This window comes from Amia ocellicauda, chromosome 22 (assembly GCF_036373705.1).
Source record: "Amia ocellicauda isolate fAmiCal2 chromosome 22, fAmiCal2.hap1, whole genome shotgun sequence".
NCBI classification, from domain to species: domain Eukaryota; kingdom Metazoa; phylum Chordata; class Actinopteri; order Amiiformes; family Amiidae; genus Amia; species Amia ocellicauda.
Window position 1 is genome coordinate 4,940,950 of NC_089871.1, and position 25,933 is coordinate 4,966,882.

Here is a 25,933-nt window from a genome sequence, read left to right on the forward strand (position 1 = left end):
AAAAAACAGGGGGGGGGGAATGCTGATTTTAAAAGCAGCATTTTATAGAATTGGGATTGTTTAGGATTATAGGAAGAATTCTAAACATGATCCCTTTCTGCTCACACAGAATGCCCGTGTGTGGCCTGGTATTTATTTTACCTTTCAAAGCAATTTTCTGGAAAGGACTGCCATCACTTGCTATGCTGTATTTTTCTGCGATAAAAAGTAACAGACAAAAAAAAAGGTTGTAGAAACACACAAATGTAAGTATTGTGTAAAGGTTCGGCATGGCTGGTTGCTTTTGAAATACAAGACAAACAAAGATGCTACCAGCCAGGCCGTGAGTGACAAAGAGTCTCTGATGTCAGAGGAAAACCACTCGCCCACCTCAAAACAGCGACAAGCCCCTGCTGCCCCTTCGACACACCGAGATCTGAGACAGGGGGACCGGCCTCGTAGGCTGGGCTCTGATTGAAGCTAACTACCTCAAGATGCAGTGCGACAACGTACATCAGTGCCTCCGTGTGTTAATCAACCACACCAGCCATTCCTAATTAGTTTTATTCCTCAAACCGCTAAATAACAGTTTACACAAAACAGATTTATAGAAGGGGGGGAAAAATGTAATTATACAATTTAGAACATTTCCTACGAAGCCTAATAGCTTTTAAGGGCATTTCATAAAGGGTACTTTAAAAACAAAAACAAAAGCCGAGAGAGATCATGTTTAAATAAGACATAAACACAGACGTGTACGCAGCACATATGGAGTTGATCATGGAATAGGAACGGCACGATTTCACATGAATCACAAGGTCAGTGACCTCACGGAGGACTTTATATAAAAACACACACACACACACACGCAAAATAGAACCCAGTAAGACAATTTAAAGTAAACTATTAAATATTGTATCTGTATGTAATAATCTTATTACATTACATAAACGAGTCAGAAAAGTCAGACCCCTTAACAGGAGGTGCTGAACAAGGACACCTCTGTTTCCTGCTCATGCTCAACTGAGAAATATTAAATCCTCCCTGGTCACGGAGCATGCATGATCTCTGCTCAACTGAAGCATGGCCTGTATTTATTTTGAAGAAAATTCATATGGTCAATTTCAACACAGGGCCTGGATGTAGACGTACAAAATATTTTAGTTCTCACGGCTGAGCTCCTAAATCAAACAATGTTCACATTAATGAATGACCCTTTCTGATTTATATTCTGTATATTATATTTAAGAAGAAATATTACAGTAAAAGAATCATAAATCACAGTTGCTCAGCAGTAAGACGTATACTATTTCAAATCAGTGTTAAGGGCAAAAAAAGATACTTTCTACATCCAGATTTAGTTTTCTTACAGAATTATCCACACACCCACCGCAGCCAGTTTCATTGTATCTCACACTAACATATTCCACATCCAGAGTTGATAGAGTAACGTAATATTACATTACATAATCCTTACAAATAAACGTGACATAATTTATTCCCAGTGGTGCCCTTGAACTATTTCAAAAGAAGATTTTGATGACCTTGATACATTTTTCTCTTTTATTATATAAAACAGGAGTACAAAATTGCATTGGCCACTGAACGGGAGAAAGGAAACCAGCAGCGATAGAGAGGCAATAAAAAAAGGGGGGGGAGAATTCACAACAAAAGAAAGCCATTCTGTTTATAAGAGAATCAGAGCACTCTAGACACAGACATGCTACAATGAGTTAGAGAGTTTAGATCATTAACTCGTCTCTCTGTGTTTCATTAATACTGTGAAATGCCGGCTTTGTGATTAATCAAAGAGAGGCCATATTAGGACTTAGGCCCCTAAATAACCAGTGCATTCAGAGGAGACATTACACAAACCCCCCGGCCAATCCACACAGTCTTGGCTGGAGAGGGTTCTTAAAATTTCAAAACAACTACACCCCCAGTGCAGCCACCTTTTGTGTGGAAGAATAACAGAAAAGAAAAGGAATTTGAACAGGAAGCAGGTTGAAAAGCCATAATGGTGATTCAGATGGACTAAAAGTAGGAAAGGAAGAGGAAAAATCTTAATGAATTTAGCATCTTTCCGAAAGGACACTTCAGTCTCGCAGCGTACCGCCTTAACCCTGTCAAACCCAAGGAGCCTCAAATTTGAACGAGACAGGATTGGGTTAACCATTGAAGGACATTATTCCTTTCAGCTGCTTATAACTAGGCCTTAATGAATATAGCATCTTTCCGAAAGGACACTTCAGTCTTGCAGCGTACCGCCTTAACCCTGTCAAACCCAAGGAGCCTCAAACGTGAATGACACAGGATTGGGTTAACCACTGAAGGACATTATTCCTTTCAGCTGCTTACAACTATACCTTGCTGGAGTTAAAATCAGTCACGAGTTTAAATAAACCCTGTCTTCTGAAGACGAACATTCAAACCATCAAAGCCTCAAAAATGCTGTGGGATGACACGAGAGGAGCTCGACAAGTGCCAGTGATCTCAAAGGTTGTAATAAGTTTGGTTACATTTAAAGGAACCTTTGTGTCCCAACTCCCTCTTAGGTCCTCCTCAAGTCACCACAGAAACGTAACTCTTTCCCTTCACATTAGAGCGAAGCGATTATTAGGTGAACAGTTCTCAAACTGTGTTTACACTCGGCACGTCACTATTCTCGTGCTCGAGTTTGCTCAGCGTGGATTGTCAGAGAGTTGATTGGAAGAAAATAAGTCGTCTATAAAATAACATTTAACTGAGGGACTCACAGAAACCTTGTGCCTCAATGCATGTAATAAATAATTTTATTACTATGAAAAGTGGATGCAGTTTATTTTTCTAAGAAAGCTACCCGCTGCTTATATCCCTCTTGATCAATGTCCTTTTCATGACACACTACAGGAGAGGCCAAAGTGCAAGCAAACGCCGGATGATAAACAATGAACGGACAATAAAGCACTGCACTAGAGACTGACTGGTGGTTTGTTTACACGCAGACAGAAGTGAAAAAAGCTTTGTCATAAACGCGCCTGGTATGAGGGTTGTACCCCTTAATCTGCCACAGCAGACAATGGCTACACCACGGAGAAAAATTCGACAGAAAACGTGACGACTAGAACAAAAGGAATAATAAAGGATTAAGTGCCATTATTTGATTAAGTGCCTGCGTGATATACTGATTAAACTCGGTGCCACGGAAAACAAATCTATAAATGCAAATCTGTAGCCGCCACTGTTACAGTCTCTGGGAAGATGTGAAGCTCATGCTGTCACATGATCCTGCCGCTCCAGCTCCAAATACCCGATTTGCATGTTTGTTTTTTTGTTTTCATAAATAAATTGCTCACTCTCGACCAGTTTTAGCCTATTTTCAAACTTTGGCATCAAAATAAAAAGTAAAGGCATACTATCCCCCCCCACATCCCCAAAAAATGCTTATTTTTCCACAGATATTGTCTTTATAAGCCCCTCCATATAGTACTGTCAAATTCCTTGCTGAAGAAGCCAGGCTTTGGGATCTGCGATCAGATTATGTTTTTTCTAAAGGTCATGGAAATGAGGTTTACAGAGCAGAAGGAGCTCTCTGGTCTAAACAAGCCATGCTGTTTCTGCAAACACAATCCACGGCATCAGCGGGCCTCCGTAATCCAAACTGACAATCACACTCCTCCGTTGAGTCGGTAAATCATACATCTTTTATTACCGATTTGACCATTTTTGGTAGTTTTGAAAAAGTGCTGCTGACAGGAATTATGGTCGAGCATCACGTTGTTTTGAAGCTCTTCCCCGTTAACCTGCTTGTAAGACAGTGGGCTCATTTAAGATCCCATAAATAAGCACAAATCTCTCGCACAAAACGTATCATCTCCAAGACTTGTACATGTGACCAGTAGTGTGTGTCAAAGGCTCAGAATTAGTCATTAACATTATTGGTGGTTTGTCACTATGGGTTAAAAAAGACAAATAAACAAAACATTAGGCCTGTTTGCGCTCTCACACAGAAAGAGCCGTCTTAATAAAACAAAAAAGGCAAGGTTAGGCACACTAGAAAAATAAAATATTCCCCAGAACTTACACCCTCAGTCAGTGCAGTCATTTCTTTTTTTGTAATTTGCTTCATCTTGCCCAGGCTTAGTACACGTTTTGACAGTATTTGAGAATCTAAAAGTGTGAATCCCAAACTGCCTCTTGAAAAAAGTATTGGAGTCAAGCCTATTTGTTTTTCATTTCGATGCCTGTTTCTTCAATACGACAAACAACCGCTCAATATAAATATCTGTTTTCCTGAGTAAAATCGTATTTTTCACTTCTATAAAACGATGAAGGAAGCCTACGAAAATACTAATAATTCAACGATGCGACTGCAGGATAGCTGCAGGCCATGAGACAGGTAATGTATAGCCCTCGCCTGCAGTTCTGTGCAAAGCTGTGTACTGTCAACCTGGGAATACTTTGATATATACGGTTTCGTCCATTCATGTCTTTCTTGCTTGTCCAAGTTTCCCAGACATGTTATAGTAAGAAGAAGAAAAAAATGCACAGGAGGCAGGGATTAAGTTGGAGGGGAGGGGGATGTGAAGAGTGTAACAATGGCTCTGCTGCGGCACGGGGGGAAAAGCGCTGTCATGTCAAGCCGGCCTGTGCAAATTCCCAGAACTATCATTATTAAAATACTCACTTCCAGAGAAAAAAAGGGGAGGCCAGAAAGTGCCGGACAAAAGAAATCCCAGCGGACGCAGTGAAAACAAATTAAAAGAACCATTATAAAACACAGATGCTGCAAAGAAAATAAACTTCACAAGATTTACTGTTTTTTGAAGAAATCAGACATTTGTGGAAAAGACATCAGCGGCAACTCCCAGGTAATACCAGAGCGAGGCCAAGGCTCCTCTTGGTTGAATCTTTTCCGCTTTTTACAGTATCTGCTTGCCTGCTATTTTCAGGCTCTGAGTGGGGTCAATCCAGCCTATGTGAAAATGGCAGCATGCCAGGCGTTTCTAAAACCACAAGTGAATGGGAATGCTTTTAAAGAGACAGGCCTCCTCGAGTGTTGCGTTTCCTCCGGTGATTCGGAGTTTGTTTCCAGGGTAATCAGGATTTCATATTTCAGCGCCGCATTCAGTGTGTTCTGAGAGCTGTCACTCCATCCGACACTGCATCTCGTACCTTGGCTATTCCAACAGGGCTGTATTGTCACGAACACAAACTGGGCCTTTTTCTTTGACGCGGGCCCAATCGAATGTGCCTCGAATCACCGAGACATTCCAAGGACAGTCTATGCACGGAATGCTAATTTTTTGATGCCTTCAATTCACTTCCAACTGAAGAAACATGCACCCTACATAAATGACTCCACAGTGGGAAAACAGCATTCACCACCTTCAATCGTTGACTGGTATAGTCAAGAAACTACACAACGTAAAAGGACATTGATGTACTAACCGAAAATAAACAATAAAAGCAAAGGAAAACGCATACAGTGTGCAGTATCGGGGTTGCTTGACGCACTTTATGAAACGCAAAATCATGTGTACATGTAACCACTGTGCAACTACCAGATCAGTGTTTTCTACCAAAGGAGAGAGAAAAAAAGCAAATAACTTGTGAATGTAGATGCAGCCAAGGGAAAATACAATTTCTTTGATGACAGTGGAAACATTTTTTTTTCTCTTTCAGTATCATATAATCTGGATTCAATAATGCCTGCATGTTTTTTGGGTATTGTAACTACATAAGCTAGGGAGTGGGGTAATGGCACACCATTTTATTCACAGAAGTGCAGGTAGCCGGACCAGTCATTTCATTTAAAATTCAGTTACTGAGAAGTCACAAAGCATATGAAAGAGAATTCATGTAGAAATATAATCAATGTGATTCAGCATGTGGATCTGATCAAGAAGCAGTAATTTGATAATATCAATTTACTTAGGAGTAAATGGTCACCATATTGAGAGTTAAAAGCATGGACATTTTAGCATCTAAAATGTATGCAAAAACAAAAAAATACATAAACACAACCACCGTAAGCTTTCTGAGATACAAAATTAAATTTGGATCGGAATTCAAAATTTCTATAGCCATGAAATGTGGACTAAAGTCATTCAGTTTCATCTTGCTATCATCTTTTCTGGGTATTTCTGTCAGACAGACCAAATCTAATGCAGAACTAAAAGTTTGCAGTGTCTCAACATACTCAATTAACTGAAATCAGCTTAAAAATCTCCCTTCTCTTCAGGCAGCTGAGCATTATGAAAGACTTTTTTGTCAGTCTGATATTGTTCACAACCATTCCTTATAATGTGTCCCTGTAAATGGGCAGCATACATTTGATTTAGGACAAAAACGTCTTGAAAACACTTCTAGATTAAATCCATAAACATGGAAAGAGAAGGCGGATTTTTTGTGTTTTTTTCCTTTCCTAACCCATATGAAGTCCCATGGCAATGACATTAACAAAGACAAGTGTTTGTATTTGAATACGGCACTATAAATGTATGACAACAAAAAATGTATTATGTTTTTAATCACGTAAATTATTTTGGATATGGTACATTATTTAAAAAAGTTACTGTTAAGCAGTGGGATTAAAACAAGCTGTTTTAAATATATGCACAGGTATGAATTCTTATGGGAAAATCAATTGCGTACCATATTTATCCAGACGTTAGGTGTGAATAGACAGATAGATAGTTTGATATATAGATAGACATAGTTATAGATAGGTTTACATACATAATTCTGCTCCCTCTATTTAGTGTAAAGCTGTGTCCAATTTGGCTGCAAAAGTATATTTTAAAAACTGAAATATCACACACTGCAGATAAAAAACTTGGGAGATTTAGAGATTTAGATTTAGTGCTGGGAGTTGAGGGTGAAAAAAACTCTCATAGTGGAGCGGTAATGCTTGAAGGTCACGCTGTGGCTGTGGAATCACCCAGGCAGCGCTGTGGACACTTCCGCTGTGCCGGCCTGCCCGAGACGCACTCCAGTCTAATCTGTTGACTCCCCGAATCGGAAGAGGAAACAGCAGCGCCCTGGTGAGAAACACTGCCTCCTGACCCCCGAACACAGGCCCACGGAAGCCGGGCTGTCTCGACCCGAGGGTCTGGGAGACTGGGACAGACATCTCAGAGAGAGAAAGACATTAATAAAGAAACAGAATATACGAGTTACTGCCAAAAAGAGAGGGGGGAAAAAACGGGGGAACAAGATTGTAAAAATAGAAAAAAGCAAGGGAAAAATAAAGTCTGTTCATGAAGAATTCACTGTGAAGTACCTGTTGGAATAATAGCTTTGCCTATAAAAACACATAAAAATTACAAATAAATAAATACAGCGGGCCCTGCCACAGGTTACAGTAAGAAATGTTTAAATATTGTATAGATTAATAAATAATATATATGTGTGTGTGTGTGTGTTGATATCATTTATTTTAATCATTTAAAATAAGTTTTGGTAATCAATAAACTTTTAAAACATTCCTTTAGGAAACCGACAGCTGTTTAAACATTTCCAGGATACTAAAAATTGGCTAAACTTACTCAAAACAGACTTTTACAAAATTAAAAAATGCTGTATTTATATAACTCACAAGCTAAAGCTTTGTTGCTGGTACTTTGTGTCTCCTCTAATGAAGTTTAATAGAATACAGCTCTTTTGAGACGCTCCACGTTTATCTAATGCAATTCTGATGACACTATAGGCAACTGTAGAGAATTCTTTCAATTTATTTTAAAAAGCATACCCAAACTTTTGGGATTAGCCTGTGGTGTATGAAAAGTATTGGCATGTCCAGGTTTTTAATGAATGTGCTCACAGTAAAACCACATGCCATACAACGAATCACACGTACTAGAACAAACTGCCACAACCAAGATGTCAATTTACAAGCAAGCAGACAGATAGGAGTCATTCCACAACATTATACTTCCATTCAAAACAAATAAAACAACTCTTTCAAGCAAAATAATCATTGAATTGGTACACATTAAAATACTAAAACACTATCTGAAAGCTTTATTCTGGCATTCTAAGGTATCGGGTGAGTAAATAAATATTCAGCTCAATAACACAATCTATTCTAAATACGGTAATTAATTCTGACTTATTTTACACAAACTTTCAGCTGCCGAATGGGATTTTACCAGGACCAGATGCCTCGATTTCACTCAGTGTGTACCCATGTTGGATGTGCTAGAGATCTGCCCATCTCTCATTGCGATAAACAGTTATGACTAAGAAAATTAAAAACATGTCAAATGTGTCAAATTTTCTCGAAGTTAGCCAACGTCTGTGCTCTGCCTTTCAAAACAAAATGGGAACACTTAGGCTACTGCAAAGACTGCAACAGACGTGCTTATTGCATCAGTAAACTCCGTTACTTTTGAACAGGAATTAAATTTTAATATCTCGATGTTTTAATCGAATTAAAGCTGTACAGGTTTGTTTGTTATTGTTGTTGTTTTTTTAAATCAGTTCACATGGACAAAGAGTAGAAAAGGAAAGAGCTTATTAAAAACAACATTCAAGTCTCACCTCTTTACAAAAGACTGCAAGCTTTGTTAGTGAGTTCACACAAAGTGTATTAACTTCATTAATAGACTATTTTATTCCCTAAGAAACTAACATTTTTCTCAAATTCTGAAATATTTGAAACTAATTTTGCCGTGAACAAGGAAGGAAAGAAAGAAAAAAACAAAGCCTAACACTGAAAATATCTATTGCATGCTATTTGATGTGAGCAATAAGTCTGTGAATACTGCAGAGCTGTATTAATGTGTCGACTGGGGATAAAAACACACTTCATAATAATCAAATAAGTGATAAGAGTGACTGAAAACAGTTAACAACTGACAATTAAAAACTGTCAACTACATCATTTAAAAAGGAAAAAAACAACAAAACCTTTTGACATTCCTTCATTCATGCAGTTAGAAAACAAACCGAGATACATCTCTGTTATCAGGCTGACGCTGTTTTCAATGGTCTCCATTCTTGCGTAAGACACAAGATGTCTTGGCCGTCTGACAGTATACTGACTCAGGTCATGAGAAGTGTCAAAAACTTATTTCCTTGGGATGGGAAAGGACAACATATTTCATCAGCACCGCTCTCACTGACTGATAAAGAAGCCAACGAACTTTATGAGTTTTCACATGAGTGGAAAGGGTAAATGTATTTACTAAGAAAAAAAAACACTACTGCAAATTGTATTGCTGTGTTTTTATAAAGAAATTTAAATATATTAAAGAGAAAAAATATGTAAACACATACAGAAACAAATATACAGATATCAGTATGTTACATTGAATAATTGCAATGATACTAATACTAGTAATATCCCTATCAGGCTTATGGCACTGTGGCAGAATTATTGTCAGCCACAAATAAACCTGATTTCTTTTACAATATTTATTTTGATTCAAAATAAAAATAAAATACTAATAAAAACAACAACGTACCTTTCCTATAATCTCATTATATTATGTGTTGCATTGCAGACTGAGTGAAGCTTTTATATGTAAACATTAAAGAGAATAAAATATTAATCCTGAAAGAAATGGCATCTTACTGTAGAAAAACTATGAAGGAACATGATTTGGTTTTTACATTCTCGGGGTCTCATACAGCTCGGCTCTGTGAGTGAAATACTTAATTTTAACTTAATTTTGTTTTCAATTTATCATCAAATGATTTTAAATTTGCTACCACTCTATCTACAGCATCACAAGATCCACTTCAGAGGAGAAGCAGCAAAAATTTGGAAAAGACACCCGAGACAGAGTTTTTAATATTTATGTATTAATTAATTAATTCATTTCTACTTTTTTCATTGTTCATTCAACCTTGTTTTATACAGCTGAATACTAGTTTAATTTGTTCATGGGGTTCTTTTTATTAATGGGAGATCATGTCATGTTTAATCCTATAGCAGAGTAATCAGTAAAGGTCATATTGCAAAGATCTTAAAATGAAATTAAAAATCTAATTTCATATATTTTTTTTAATCTTTATAATGACAATATGTAACACCATTCCAAAAGCATAAATGGAATCTCTACAATGTTCTATCATTTAAATAACTGCAATTATTCCTACTATGAATGAGCACCCCCCCCCAATTGCTACTTTTTTTAGCAAACATTTTACAGTTTGAAAGTTTGTTGTCCACAACCTAAATAAAAAAATGCCATTCACACAAATAACAGTTTTTGGTTCCTCCGCCGAATTGAATTCATATGAAGACATGACTCGTCGTGGGCAGCTTTACAGTCCTGCCTGGTTCTGTCAGAGAGACGAGTCAGGGAGGGCAGACAGAAAGACCGCTTTTCTGCCAAATAAATTTAAGAAAACAGCACCCTGTAGAGGTGCAAACATGTATTGCAGAGGCAACTATTTTCTTTGGGCTTGCTATAATTAATGCGTATATCTCAAGCCAGAGGCATAAATATCCATTTATTCTAAAACCATCCAGCTTGTGTATGAGACACCATAATAGGATGTTACTGCCTGGTAAAACAAAGGCATTTAATTTTAGCTCCGTTTGTTTAAGCCCGTGAATAACTAACTTGATTATGTTGTTGTTTTCGTTGTCTTGTTATTCGCAAGAGAAAAAAAATATATATAAAAAAATAAATGAGCCAGCTATTTTAAATATCATTGTTATTGTTATGATTAATAATAGTCCAAATAATCCTATTAAACCATTTATAATATTCTGATTGTTGTTTATACCTGCCATTGTAATAGTGACAATGATGACAACAAAAATAATGGTTTTGTAAAAGCTACAAAAATATGTATAAAAAAAATACATTTTTTAGAACCAAGAAAACAATTAAGAGAGTGAGCAAACAAACAGTGTGCCGTGAAGATTTGGTTACAATAAATGAAGCTCAAGAGTAAACGTACATCCAGAATGCAGCTCTCTGATAAATACATAATTGCCTGTGCTAAGAATTGAGTACAATGCACAGTATCGACAGTAAACATGCATTATTCATGAAGGAGGATTGTTGCGTCAGATCCGTATGGTTTGTTTGCAGTAAAATACAACATAATGGCCTTCAGGAGGTCATCTCTTTTATATTTGCTCTACATTAGTAATACTGGGTTACTTCAGCTTAACAGTATCTACACAATTAGAACATCACATGAACAGCAGAGAAAATTTGCACACACATCCAAGCTTAAAAGTCGTCTTTTTCTTTTCTTTTTTTACTTGATGAATGACAAAAAGGGTGTGCTAACATTTAAACAGCAGCAAACCCAAACAAACTCTGTGTTGACTTCTAATGGTACAAAGGAAATATCCTTTTATCAAGCGTGAATTAACAGTTTCCCGTTTCACTGTGTTTTTTTCTCCCTCTACAACAGTCGTGTCAGAGGCCAGAGGGTAAACAAGTTCTTATACGATGGGTGCACGCCTTTGAACTGCTGTGAAAAAAATAAAATAATGCACGAAATCTAGCACTTCCTCAACACAAAACATGTAAAGTGTTTTTAAGCCATTACAGGAAGAGCGGTAAAATGTTGAAAGGGATAAGGAAAATTACAGAAAATAACATACAAATTGTACTTGTCAATGTCTCCTTTCTATATTTTCCACTTACAACATTCAAACAGAGACGGACCACTTCGGAGACAGTCCAGACAGTCACTCAAGATGACCCTTTACTGTCTGACAACAGACCCGGCCAATCACAATTCTGCACAAAATACATTTTGAACAAAATGCAAATTTGCCAGCCATGGGAGAACTGAAACAGTAATCTCAGTTACCTAAACAATCTACAACCCACCATGTCTTATACTGGCTAATATATAAAAAAAAAACCCTGCAAAATAAAAACTCTGAAATAATATAAATATTTTGACATACAACTTGTGAATACTTTATGACAGGTAAAGTACAGCGCGCTCTTCAGTTTATATTAGCACAGCGTGGTGAATTCTTGGATAAATCCAGTCAAACTAGCAGCTGTGAAAAAATAAATAAATAAAAAGATTCACTCAGCAGTCTATGCTACTATTGGATGACTACTTTTTTCTTCAACATGTCTAACAAGTGGTCATTAAAATCAACACCTGCATTTCCTCTAAAAGGCAATTTTTTTATTTTAAAACAAAGTGAAATCAAACTGCAAACGTAGCTGTTATTTTTACAGAAGCTGCCAGATTTGAAGAATGTATACTTTTCCAGTTCCTTCCCAAAATCGATATGATGTCATGAGCGATAATTATGGGGGCTCGTGTTGTGACTATTGTGCGTCTCTGCTTTTCAGACGCATCATCCCATTCCTGCTGCCTAATTTAAGTTGATAAAATAGTATTTAAACAAAACAGGCGGAAAACAAACAACAAAAAGCCCTGATAATATTTTTATTTTTGTGTCTCTCTAAAGCAGGATATGACGTGGATGGTTTGGTAGGTACTGGGACTTTCTGAAAGTAAAAACACATACAAAAAAAGGATACCCAATCTTATACATTCTGCTCAAGGATATTATTGGACCACTTTATTTGTATGATATGTATAGACCCCTTTAATAGGCAGATATTATCGGTGACTGTTATTGTATATAAAGTTAAAAATAGATGCAACTAATTCAGTGGAACAATTAAAACAATGACTGTAATAACACACTTGCAACAGGACAATCATACAAAAATTATGTTGGAATGAAGGCGGCGGAAATCTCACAGCACAAAATGTTGGGACCAAAAAAAGAAGAAGTCTGCTTCGGCAAAGGTATTGAAATTATAAAAAGGATAAATGTGTCTAACAGCAAGAACTGGATCTGAGCGGCAGAACTGAAGGCACACTGTCTCTCTCTCTCTCTCTTTTGAAGAAGAAGGAGGAGAAAAAACAACCTCTGGGGACCACTGGGACTCCAAATGTAAATAACAATGAAACTACAATATCCATCGCCGGGTCAAAAGGGTTAATAAAAAAGCATTCCAATCGGCACACTAACAGCGCACAGAGCGGGCTTGGATGTGAATGAAAAACCCAGATGCAAGATTTCCCAGGCTTTCGGTATTTACATTTATATACTGAAAATAATGTAATGAGATTACTGAAAATAAACGTTTATTTAATTCATTTAAACCAAACTGTACTACTAAAGACTTATAGGTTTTATCCCTCCCCACATTAAATAAGGCATCAGTACACATCCACCCACAACTTGCAGCACAACGTTTGCAATTTGTTATGAAAAAAAAAACCAGAAAAGACAAAGAAAGCGGAACCTGCTGTAAGTTTGAGTACAGAGGCATAATTGTTGACAGGTGTATCCATCACGGGTCTTTGAAAAGTGAGCTCTGATTTACGGCGCGCTTCCTCAGACGGACTTTCGCGGCTGTGGCTGGAGTCTCCGGCACAAGCCGTCCCCGGATTCCAGAACGGTGATGTCACGGCTGTTTACTTAAAACATGCATTGACACTGGTAATTAATATATATTAGGGGAACCTTGCAAACAGAGTTATGGTCGAGGGCAAATAGCCAGTCACAGTCTTGACAATAATCAGGAAGTTAATGGGAAATCTGAGAGCCGTCACTGCGGATGAATGATGACATCCATCCCCAAACGGTGAGCGCGCGAGAGAGAGACAGCGGAACTCCAGAAATATCCCCAGCCCCCCACCCGCCTCCGCTTCTCTTGCGTTCTTTTTATTGTATTTTACGTTTTTTCTGATTTTATTCAACACACTCGAGTGGTTTTAACAGGAGGATACTTTTGATTAATTACGCCACTGCTTTGTAAACCCAAAGGAGTGAAGTACACACAACGCCAAAAAGCATTACGGCGGCGACAGTTATGGAAACTAGGAGAGTTCAGCAGGCAGACGCAGCCAGAGAGCCCTTCCGCAGCCAACGTCTGCGACTCATGAGTCAAACTGAACAGAAGACATTTTTTAAAAGGCCTGACATAAAAATATGACTCTCTCAGACTGGAAACAGAAGGAATCCAAGGCAATGGACCCCAGTGGATTGAGGGCTGGCTAACGTGCAGAAAACCACACTGATAAGGGGAGAAAGCTTGGAAATAGATACTCAGTGGAGATCCAATTAAGGTCTTTCCTCAGTGATCTAGACTCTGGAATAGTTAGTATAGTTAGATGATCTTCTTTTACAGATTGCAGAAGCTTTTGAAACTGATTTAAGGTAGCAGGAATGCTTATTATACATTAAACATAATACAGCTGAAGAAGTGACCTAGGAAAATGATTTTTTGGGGCAATATATATATAGGAAAGATGTCGGTTATTGCTGTCCTCATAGAAAATATAAAGCAAAACATTTCTTCCGATTGTGACTTGGCTGGAGCTTTTAACTACATTTAATAAACATCTGAAACTTAACATTGTTAGCTGAAACAGTGGGTCACATGACCACTTAACACACCAGGAAGTCTGATTCTAGTTTTTAAACTTGCAGCTCGAGGCAGATAAAACGGGGAAGGAGTCAAACCACATCGTTGATACTGCTTCAGTCGAGGGGTGAGAGCAAGTATGAATGGTTGGGCATCCAGTGCAGGACAATGCAGAGGTGTAGAGTGACAGAGGGGCTTGTGTGTGTGTGTGTGTAGGGGATGGAGGGGGACACTCACCGTGCAGCGGGGACCCCGAGGGACTGCTGGAGAGGCCGGGCACGGGGCTGCAGCGCCCACCCTGCTTGCTGCTCAGCTCCTGCTCGATCTCCTCCAGCCCGGCGCTCTTCTGGAAGCGGCTCATGCGGTTGACCACGCGGGGGGACATGTGGGTACGGGCGCAGGGCGGCCCGCCGTACGGGTTGATGGGGAACACGTGGGAGGTGCCGCGCAGGGTGCTGATCACCACCCAGCGGCAGTCGTGGCTGAAGCAGATGTCCTGGACCTGAGGGGACGAGGGAGAGGACAGGGGGTGGGGGTGAGAGGGTACGGCACGGGAAGGCTGCTGACTGGTGCGGATTGGATCATGTGACGTCCTTTAACATACAGACGCATCCCCCCACGTGTCTATCTCTTAAAGGACATCACATGAACGGACCAGTTCGGTTTTGAGTTCATTCAATAATTTCAAGCTTTTAATCAACAGCCAGAGAAAACATTTTCGATGGACAGCTAAAGTGGAAACACTTCAACAAATGCAAGGCCACCGAAGAGGTCTTCACATGTTCTTAACATCTAGACATAATTCACAATTTGCAATGACATCTTTTTATATGAATATAAAAAATATTAAGATATATACTGCAGCCTACATACATTTTAAACCATTACACATTTGAGACGTCTCGCCGACAGACACTGCTGGCAACAACTACTTGACACTGTGATCTCAACTCTCCTTTCAACCTAGTTTCCAAAGAGCTGACTATTGAGCTAACAAACAGCGCAGATAAAATCTCTTCAGATATTCCAGACATGCACCACAGACAAAAGAACACAAAACGTGTTCATTATCATGCATGTTTCAAACTGCGCTCACCGTCTCCAGAGAGCAAATACGTGAATTTCAGCCCGACACTTTAAACGTGATACAGGTCAGTTTAATTGTCACTTTATTCGGGTTCCTAACGAACATTTACCTTCACTTTTCATTTTAAAAATTCGTAAATTAAAAAGTTAAGCCAATTATCATCAACCTCGGCATTCTGTGATAGGGAATTATTCCAAAAGGATTAAAGACACAAAGTAGGTTTGTCTTGATAGTCTCCGTATGCAATCTTAGATATGTGTCTATAATTAATTAAGACCACAAAATGAAAATGTTCAGTGAGAATACATAACCCAATTCCCTAAAAGAAAATCCACTCGCTATAATTAGATAGTGAATGTGTTGTCCATTTTTTAAAGTGAATTTTATGAGCCCTGCAGAGGACAGGCTAGAAATCTTAAGCAACTGAACACATTAACCGAATATGTTGAGAGTTTGAACACAAAAACATGGGGTTTGAAAGACTGGCTGCCTTGGAACTTGAAACATGGCGCACTGTCGCTAGAAATGCTAATTTAAACGATGAACCTGCAAGCATGTGAAATGGGCAGGAAATTAAGCAAGTGTCGTTTATTGTCCAAAATGGCAGAAAACTCATCGTTAATTAATTAAAAAGGCTAAGAGAATGCCTGGACATGATGTAAAGAACTAAGCATTGAATTAAACAGCTTTTTTGTAACATAACCCTCTGAATGAATTAAACCCATCTGAGAAGGCATTGTACAGTTGCGGTTTTAACATTACATAAATTATATTACATATAGAGTCCTTAGAAAAGCACCTACATTAATCCCGGGGTAAAGAGTGGTGACTTACACAGATGGTTTGGGAACTCAAACATTTTATCTTCAGATAAATGAGGCTTTAGGGAGATATGATTAAATTCTATAGAGTCCTAAAGGGAGTTGGCTGGGGTAGATTGGCGTACGCTCCTGATTTTCTCATGTCACCCATTTGGACAATGATATTCTATGCTTCTAAAACACCGATATATTCAATAGCGCACGTAATGTTTGCTGAGGATCGTTTTTCTTGCCCTCCAAGGGAGATCAAAACCGAGGAAAGTTATGCCACGCTATCGGCACGTAAATGATTATAAAGCTTTTCTTTTTGCACTTGTTAAGGTTCTCTTGACGAGACGTTCAGTCAAAAGAACTGCAGGAATCATTAAACAGTTAAAATACAAGCCGTGTTCAAAACCATGACCTCCGTGGTCACTGTACTGCAGTTTAAAACGTGTAAAACCATGCAGATCTACCGGCAGCTCCTGGCAGGGGCTCTTTTATCATTAGGCTTTATTTACCTGCACAAACTGAGGTCAGTTATAGGAGCCGTTTGTGACTCAGAACAAGCAAAGTCAGCCAGCCAGTGAGATAAGCCAGGGTCCCTGCCGTCCGCCTCCCAACATTATCACTTCTGTTATTTGTTCTGCTCGAGATAATGTAGCTTTCAGGACGCTTTTTTTATTTTTTCTTGTACTGTTTACAACGCCAGATCAAAGCAAACGCATGGTCAGGCAGCAAACCTAGCGTTAGTCAGTAACAAATTAACTACCACTCATCTTGTTTGAAATCTACTCCGGCTTGCATGGCGGTCGGGAGACATGCCTTCCACGGGCCGTTCCGTTCCCCCTGGAGCCCGAAGGTGTTTTCTGGAGTAATCAGTTCTCGACAATAACACCCCTTGTGATGCCAGGTTGTAAATTACAGCAGGGTCATAAAGCAGCTGTGACTGGGAGAACCCTGGTTTCAGTGGCTATAAGGCAGGCAGCTGATGGCTAATGGCACAGCGGGCGGCCCACCCACCCACACTCACTCTCTCCCTCTCTGGGCCCTTGCTTCAGCCCAGACAGTGACACCTCCATACCTGGAAGGCTGTGTCCTTAATAACAAGACTCAGTCAGTGTCCCAGTCACTGGATCCGTGACCAGGTCAGCTTCGGTCCACACCCCTTGAGACTGAGAAACATCTGGACATGGATGTCACTGCTGTCACATTTCTGATTAATACGTCCCCAGCTGGTTTATGAAAACAGTTCAGTTTCCCAGATGAATTGAGTGAATACAGTTTTATATTAAATACATAATAATAATATTAATAATCACTTTTCAAGCTCTGTCTTTAGTATCGTAACTTAAAGCTCATCTATGTAGTTATCAGTGGGATATTGATGGTTACAGCAATTAAGTGGTGATTAACGTTAATCACAATTTGATTCAGTTCAAGGCACCAGAATAAAATGTCAAGCCACTTTGACTCCTATGAATCAAAAGACCCTGTGGTCAGAAGTGTGAAGAGAGGCCACCCATAATCACCGGCTAGCTAGAGCGATGGAGACGGAGTAAATGTGTGTCCATATTCAAACATGACAGGACATGCAAGGGTACAGACCCGTCAGGGATAAATATTAGCTCTGCTTATGCAAATAAAAGCATTAAAAAGAAGAAAAAAATGCAATTTGAAACAGACCATTCTGGCAAACAGAATAGCTGCTAAACACTAAACAGCAGAAAATAAAATTTCCTATATGAAGCAATGGCACAAACTTTGTGATTCAGATGCAACCATAAGCCTGGCAATTTTCGTTTTTTGGTGTGATTTGACCAGCTGTGTATTAAGCTGTAGAGAGTGAAGCCTTGAAAATGTAAGACATTTCTAAAAGACTCATACAAGATGAATGCAATTAAGTTTACATTTCAAAACTAGAGTGACCTGAAGCTTAGTTGTTCCCTTTCAAGATAAGATTTGTGTCTTAAAAAACAAATAAATCAGTCTTTCAGGAGCTTTTCCTTACTGGAACTGACGTGTGATTGTGTCTGGGTTGCAACACAGTTAAAGATACACAAAGTAAAAAGGCATTTTTCCATTATCTCCAGGTGGCTATGAACTATGATCTAGCACAAAACCTAGGGCAAAAACTAAGCTATTTCAAATGAATGTCTTTCTGAGTTGACATCTGCCTTTATGATTTTAGAGGAAAACTTAACATTAATTGATGTGCCCTGAAGGAAAAAAACACCTGCCCTTCAGAGGATCATAATAGTTAATTTAAACCCTTTAAGAAAGCTTTTTCAATTGCTGTTTATACTCAAGAACTATTAAGACTGACGATGAAAAGACTTATTTCAGTCCCAGCAGCGTCTAATGCTTGTCAGGAGCCGGACTGCTGCTCCAAAACTGGCACGGTTTTATAAAATCTATATCTTCTGAAATCTGGGCTAATTTACCAGTTATGTAAAATAAAATAGTTTGAACACAGCTGGAGTATATATATACACACACATATCTGTATACTGCTTTAACAAACACAAATATTAACAAGTAAACATATACATAATATATATAAATAACATTTTTTTATGTTCTCTTGAGGATTTCCTGATCAGAGCGATGTTTTGAAACTAATTGTTCATCATACAATGAACTAACGTCCCTATTTATGCCGAACTCTTCCTACATATAGCAGCTGAAAGGTCAGAACGAGTGAAGGTGGCACTATTGTTTCTTAGTGGTTTTCTTTTCTCCCGGGATATTAATTTATGCCGTTTTCTTATGACCGTGTGTATGCTTTTAGGGTTTTCTAACATCCCCTGAACACGAGAAATAGCTGCAGCTTCTGGGGAGCAATTATTCTGGGCCGACTCCGTGACACGTTTGTAAAGTGCTGTGGGATCAATCAGGGACTAAACACTAAAGCAAGGCTAAGGCTGGGTGAGGGGTAGTGTAACAGAAAAGGGCTTTTTTTTCATCCCACCCACTGGTCCCCCTTTAAAGATGAATTATTCACCTTTTCCATGCACCCGGCTCCGAGAAGCATAAAGTTAACGATACGGGTTGTTTTACACCGTCTGTGGGGCGGATTCCCATCGTAACTTTGTACAGGTTTACAGTGACACTGATAAGAAACAATGGGGGTGGAGCTGGGCCACTAAAATTACTATTATTATTATTAACAGCAGCAGTTTCATAACATTTCCAGTTTTATCTTACACTCATATAGAAGGTGTGAACTAAACACTGCCAAAGACTAAACTTCAGCTCTAGCCACTTTATTAGACTTGAAACTCTGGCAGGCCTTGGAGGAGTTGCTATCCAGCCGAAGATCTCTGGACCATGGCAGGCCAGACACTCTGTCCCCTGGTCCTGCCCGGGCTCTTGCTATCACACGCCTATTATCTCATCACCATCTCGCCTGTCCACCTACCTGCGTTTCCGTCTGAGGTTCTGGTGTGGGTGTAAATGGGCCAGCAAGACTTTTAAAAGAATCTTAATAATCAGGCAACAGTTTTTCACAGCAAATGCTGGAGCCCACATGATGAGGAAATTACCTATCTTTGAGGTAATGCATCACTGTTTGTTTTCTTTTTTTCCCCCAAAAAGGCACCAAAATAAAGACCACAGGCAAAGTGAAGTACTATTTAGTTAGATTTGAGATGTTTGTGTTTGTTTGTTTGTTTGCTTGCTTTATTAGATCCAGTTTCACAAGCACAGTTAAGTGGATACTGAGCCAAGAGAAGAAAGGACGGCAGGGAGGGAGGGCACAAAAAAAAACCGTACCATGTAAACATTTATCTTATTTCCACCACATGTTTAAAGTGACTAGATATCCCAGCTCTTAGAAGAAAGCGGGGCGCAGACCCGAAAGTTCTGCGCCGTATCAGAGCTGCATTTTTTGCGACTGAGGGGAGGATTCTTTTGGCAAACGCAGGCGCCAACATTACCGAGACGCTGGATACTTGTAATATCAGGGGAGCTGTTAGACAGCCAGCACGCCTCTCCCTGGGTAGACATTTGTCTACTTTACACCCACTCTAATTGCACCACTTCCATGCCTCGAATTAAAAATCAAATGATGAACAAAGAGAATTTCTGAAACCTCGGCCTGCTGTGGTGGAGATGCATTTTATGTGCTGCAGCGTGTGAGTAAATAAACGGTCGCTGGCTCCGCACCACAATGCTTTTGCACCAAAGGGCAGTCGCTGTCACCCTCCGCCTTTGCGCAGGCATCCCATCATGTCGGCTTTCAGAAGAAAATTGGTGTCATATGTAGGAAGTCTGTGAAAGCGTCAACAAGACCTATGCATGAGTTTGCTGACCGAAGGAGCCCGATGTCTGGGCTGCTTTCATGTGTTCACTTCCTGGTCAGACCAGGCTAAACTCTCACGGATCAACATGGAGCTTTTTCATAGACTTTCCGTTCCTTCCTTTCTTACATTAAGTTCTGTGTCTTTGGTTTCCAGAGCTTTCGCGTGTTTCACACAGAGCACTATCGGTAAAATAAGCACAGAGTGAAAAACCGCTATGTGAACTGCAGACACTGTGCAGTCGAATGAGGTAATGTAAGGTCGATGCCATTTTCGTGGGATAATTAGAGGTTTCTAAGATGACAGAGAAGGTTACATTGACGTATTCCTAAGTTACTAGAAAATAAAATTCTTTCTATTTTAATAACAATATTAGCAGGGGTCCTAAATGTTTCATACACAGATGTCAAAATGAATAAGAGCAGACCAGGCCAAAATATTTCTGACAAACTATGCAGGACAGCATTATCTGACTTCTAGTTTTGATTGCAATTAGATAGTAAATTACTTCACAATCTTCTCAATTAAGCTAATTTAAGATATATATGTATTATATACTTATTTTTACAGTTGATAAGAATATGCTGTTAAAGATACAGTAACTGCAGAATGTAATGCAGCTGGGAGAGAAGTGTTAAATGTATCAGTTTAATCATGTAATTAGACTAAATAGCTACGAGCTGGTTTAATCAGTAGGTACTGTACTATAATAATTCCCCATAACCAATTAACTCACAGTATGTATTCATTCAATGAATATTTAATGCTACACATACTCATGGTAGATAAATAAATATTTATACAACATTTTATTTCAAAACAAATGCATCGCTGAGGTTCAGCTTTCAAAATAAGAGATTAAACAGTCGGCAGTAATTAAACAATTAAAGCAAGACCGTATTTCACAACGCTTCACTACAAGGCCAGAGCGCTGCAGTCCCGGACACTCTTGGCACATGTTAGTAGGGCTTGTAAGATTCCCAAGTTCTACTTTTCAGGAAATAGGGAAGCCTGTTTTAACATGTTTGAATAAAATAAGAAATGGGTTTCCCAGGTAGGCTCTTCTTGGGGTGAGCAGAACAGTGTCTGATCTCAGCAGAATTTACCGTCTCTCCGCAGACAGGACAGTGTGCGTTCCAGAGCAGACGCAGGCGGAGATGAATACTGGAGTTAAAGCAGATAAATCTCTGCACACTCAGCGGCAGCAGATTTCTATAAAAAGTGGGTTTATCTGGCAGGAAAAGAATCATAACTTTTGAATGAAAAGTTAATGATTGCCATTTTTCAAAGAAAGCTCTGTTGAACCTCAAATTTGATTAACTGAAGAAAAAAAAGTGTAATGTCAAGAAAACTACCCAAGCCTTTTCCTCTGTCCTGTAACATAAGATTTTCTTCATCAGGAAAAATAAAAAATATATACACCCTAAGTTAAATGTGATTAAATATGCTTTCATTTAATGAAAGATTTAATTTCATTAGTGATCTTAAAGTGATTTAAATTTCTCCTTAAAAAGTAATTACTTTTACCTAGCAATTAGATAAAAAGCATTCTAGTGCTAAATTTCGCATTTGATAAATAAATCAAACTGTGCTTTGATAAGTACACCGTCCCCGCAGTATTTTTAAATCAGATGTGAGAAATATCCGTTTGGCCCCAGCGGTGTCCCATCTCTCTGCGCACTGAAGCTCTTCTGCTGACAGTATTTGGAAAACCCTTAAGAGATGCAGAGACTATGAGAGGCACATTATAAATGCAGATTTCCGTTATCATTACACTGGGAAGAGTGGTAAACATTAAAGCCCTGGGTGGCCCTAGAAAACTTAAACAAAAGAGCGAATAGTAGCAATTTACAATTTCCGAATTAACAAACACTGTTCCAGAAAATATGAAACACAGAGTTGGTTGAGGGGTCATCAGTGTACGGTTCACTGGCAGTTTCTGTGCGAGTTGTGATACTCGTGGCCATACGAACAGCATGTGTAGGGAATCCCAAAAGGTTAGGAAGCCTCATTCTGGCTTGTGTGCAATGAAACATCCACGGTATTAATGGTGTTCTCTCTGAGGGGAAACATCAGATGGGCTCTGTAAAAGCAGTGCTGGATTGTGAGGTTTCCTACAAGGGTAAAGTATTGCAGTTTCTTCATTTAGGGTTGGTAGGATCGTACCCTCACTGCCCCACACAAAGGACAGCAGCCTGTTGCACATGGTGAGAAGCTCTGTGCCGATCGAGCCTTACCTTGGCCTCGGTCTCCCCGCGGTGCAGCGTGTACAGGTGGTGCACAGCACTCTGGGACGAAGACCACGGGTGGGTCAGGACTTGAAAGACGTGGAAATCGTGGCCCAGTGTGTCAGCAGTAACAAGTAACATTCCTGGAAAGAAAAAGAAATACATAAATAATCTGCCATTCACTTATATTGATATACATATATGTCAAAGTCAAATTGACTGTGGAAACGTGTCTGTTACCATTGTCACAGTAATTTGCTTCAACCAAAAAGACCATTCCTGGCTTTAACTTCTCCACATTACCCAAAAACAAGAATCCTATAGAAGCACGTATAATTCAGAATGGGAACAAGTGCAATAATTAGCATATTTCAAACCCTGCTTCTCTTTATGACATACATATATACACTCACCTAAAGGATTATTAGGAACACCATACTAATACTGTGTTTGACCCCCTTTCGCCTTCAGAACTGCCTTAATTCTACGTGGCATTGATTCAACAAGGTGCTGAAAGCATTCTTTAGAAATGTTGGCCCATATTGATAGGATAGCATCTTGCAGTTGATGGAGATTTGTGGGATGCACATCCAGGGCACGAAGCTCCCGTTCCACCACATCCCAAAGATGCTCTATTGGGTTGAGATCTGGTGACTGTGGGGGCCAGTTTAGTACAGTGAACTCATTGTCATGTTCAAGAAACCAATTTGAAATGATTCGACCTTTGTGACATGGTGCATTATCCTGCTGGAAGTAGCCATCAGAGGATGGGTACATGGTGGTCATAAAGGGATGGACATGGTTAGAAACAATGTTCAGGTAGGCCGTGGCATTTAAACGATGCCCAATTGGCACTAAGGGGCCTAAAGTGTGCCAAGAAAACATCCCCCACACCATTACACCACCACCACCAGCCTGCACAGTGGTAACAAGGCATGATGGATCCATGTTCTCATTCTGTTTACGCCAAATTCTGACTCTACCATCTGAATGTCTCAACAGAAATCGAGACTCATCAGACCAGGCAACATTTTTCCAGTCTTCAACTGTCCAATTTTGGTGAGCTTGTGCAAATTGTAGCCTCTTTTTCCTATTTGTAGTGGAGATGAGTGGTACCCGGTGGGGTCTTCTGCTGTTGTAGCCCATCCGCCTCAAGGTTGTACGTGTTGTGGCTTCACAAATGCTTTGCTGCATACCTCGGTTGTAACGACTGGTTATTTCAGTCAAAGTTGCTCTTCTATCAGCTTGAATCAGTCGGCCCATTCTCCTCTGACCTCTAGCATCAACAAGGCATTTTCGCCCACAGGACTGCCGCATACTGGATGTTTTTCCCTTTTCACACCATTCTTTGTAAACCCTAGAAATGGTTGTGCGTGAAAATCCCAGTAACTGAGCAGATTGTGAAATACTCAGACCGGCCCGTCTGGCACCAACAACCATGCCACGCTCAAAATGGCTTAAATCACCTTTCTTTCCCATTCAGACATTCAGTTTGGAGTTCAGGAGATTGTCTTGACCAGGACCACACCCCTAAATGCATTGAAGCAACTGCCATGTGATTGGTTGGTTAGATAATTGCATTAATGAGAAATTGAACAGGTGTTCCTAATAATCCTTTAGGTGAGTGTATATATATATATATATATATATATACATACATACACACAAAATATAATTTGCTAGAGTGAAGGATTTCAATAATACCCTCAGCTTCTGACAGTACCTCTTCTCCAGTTTAAGTCTTTTTCTGGATGAATCTTGAAGAATAAATGCATGTGTACATGTTTTGAACATAACCACAGCCAAACTAGCTCATAACCCTTGACGACAAGGAAAAAATATTCCTCCGTTTTTATTTGAACTTGGTAAAACAACAGAAAGTGTAGTTTTTACTGTAAACAACACACTTTGCAAGCCACACCAAACCAACCCACAAGTGAAACGTGACGACTATTAAACTACAAGTAGATAAACTGGAGGATGCTAAAAATGTTACAGTTGCTTTAAGGTTTCTCCTGGAATATAAAAAGGCAATAATCAAAAGCATTGAAAATACATTCACCACAAATGAATGATTTAGCCCCAGTTTCTTAATCTCCCTGCCATAATTTAACACAACAATAATTAGTAATTTTGCTACTTCTAATCTATAATGTTGAGAGAGCGGTAGGATTTAATTAGTGGTGCTGCTTTATTGTGTGGTTTGTCAAATGTAAAAAGGAGGTTAAATGGCAAAGGATTAAAAGAATACAATTACCTATATGAGGGAAATACATACTTTTTTATAAATGCTGGGGGGAAAAAGTGTTTTGACTGGATTAATTTGTTCACTTTGTTTTAAATGCATTGGCTTCCCATTTCTCACACCAGTCTCCTCCAAGACTGCTTGGTCAAGGAGGAGAAGTCATCTTTCTTTAAGGAGAAACAGGAGGGGGGGGGAGTAATACTTAGATTGCACACATGAAAAGAAAACATAACGGGTATTGAATTAGATGGTGGTTAGCTATTTATGCTGTATCAGAAGACTAAACCAGGCTACGGCCTGGCCATAAACTAAACCCACGCCCCAAATGAGGTGCCAAGCCACAAGAAGCATTTGCGTCAACTGGGAATACATGGAAGAGAAGGCCTTCTAATTATAGACCCTGGAAACGGAAGCGTAGAGTGATTAGGAGTTTAGGCGCTGCGGTATGTTTATCTGGGAGCTTCCTCTCTCTCTCCCCCTCTCGCTCGCCCGCCCGCTCGCCCTGGGTTTGACAGATGAGGCTTGGCCAGCACACTGGGACAGAAGTTGCTGATGGTACACAGTGTTCTCCAAAAGCCAGTGGAGACTGGAACCCAGCACTGGGGCTTTTGTGGGCTTGTTGAAATACAAGGCCTTACAAAGAGGCGTCAGTTGGTTAGCCCCGGGAAACAAAATTAAAAAGCAGGCTTTTCTGCACTGGTTAGCCGCTATGAGATTTGGGAAACCTGAGACTTCTGAACAACTTTTGACACATCCTATTTATAACACCTCATCGGTGGGTATAAGTGTTACTTTCTGCATTCATACAAAATTGCTGGCACATGTCGTTAGGTGGTAAGCTCTAATTCGATTCACATCAGCACATCTGTATGCTACTTATTAATAAAATAATTTCCAAAAACATCTTGTCACTCGGACAGAAAATTT

General features: G+C 39.4%; 1 protein-coding gene across 6 annotated transcripts in view; it reads right to left on the reverse strand.

Annotated features, from left to right (window-relative positions):
- Window positions 1–25,933, reverse strand: part of bcas3 (BCAS3 microtubule associated cell migration factor) — a 218,228-nt gene that overhangs the window by 149,106 nt on the left and 43,189 nt on the right. For 4 of the 6 annotated variants that reach the window (XM_066695157.1, XM_066695158.1, XM_066695156.1 and 1 more), the window contains exons 14-16: window positions 22,771–22,904; window positions 14,583–14,847; window positions 142–195 (exon numbers count right to left, since the gene is read on the reverse strand). In XM_066695157.1, coding sequence (XP_066551254.1) covers window positions 142–195; window positions 14,583–14,847; window positions 22,771–22,904 — 453 coding nt within the window. The remainder of the gene's footprint in view (window positions 1–141; window positions 196–14,582; window positions 14,848–22,770; window positions 22,905–25,933) is intronic. The other 2 variants (XM_066695160.1, XM_066695159.1) reach the window with 1 other exon arrangement.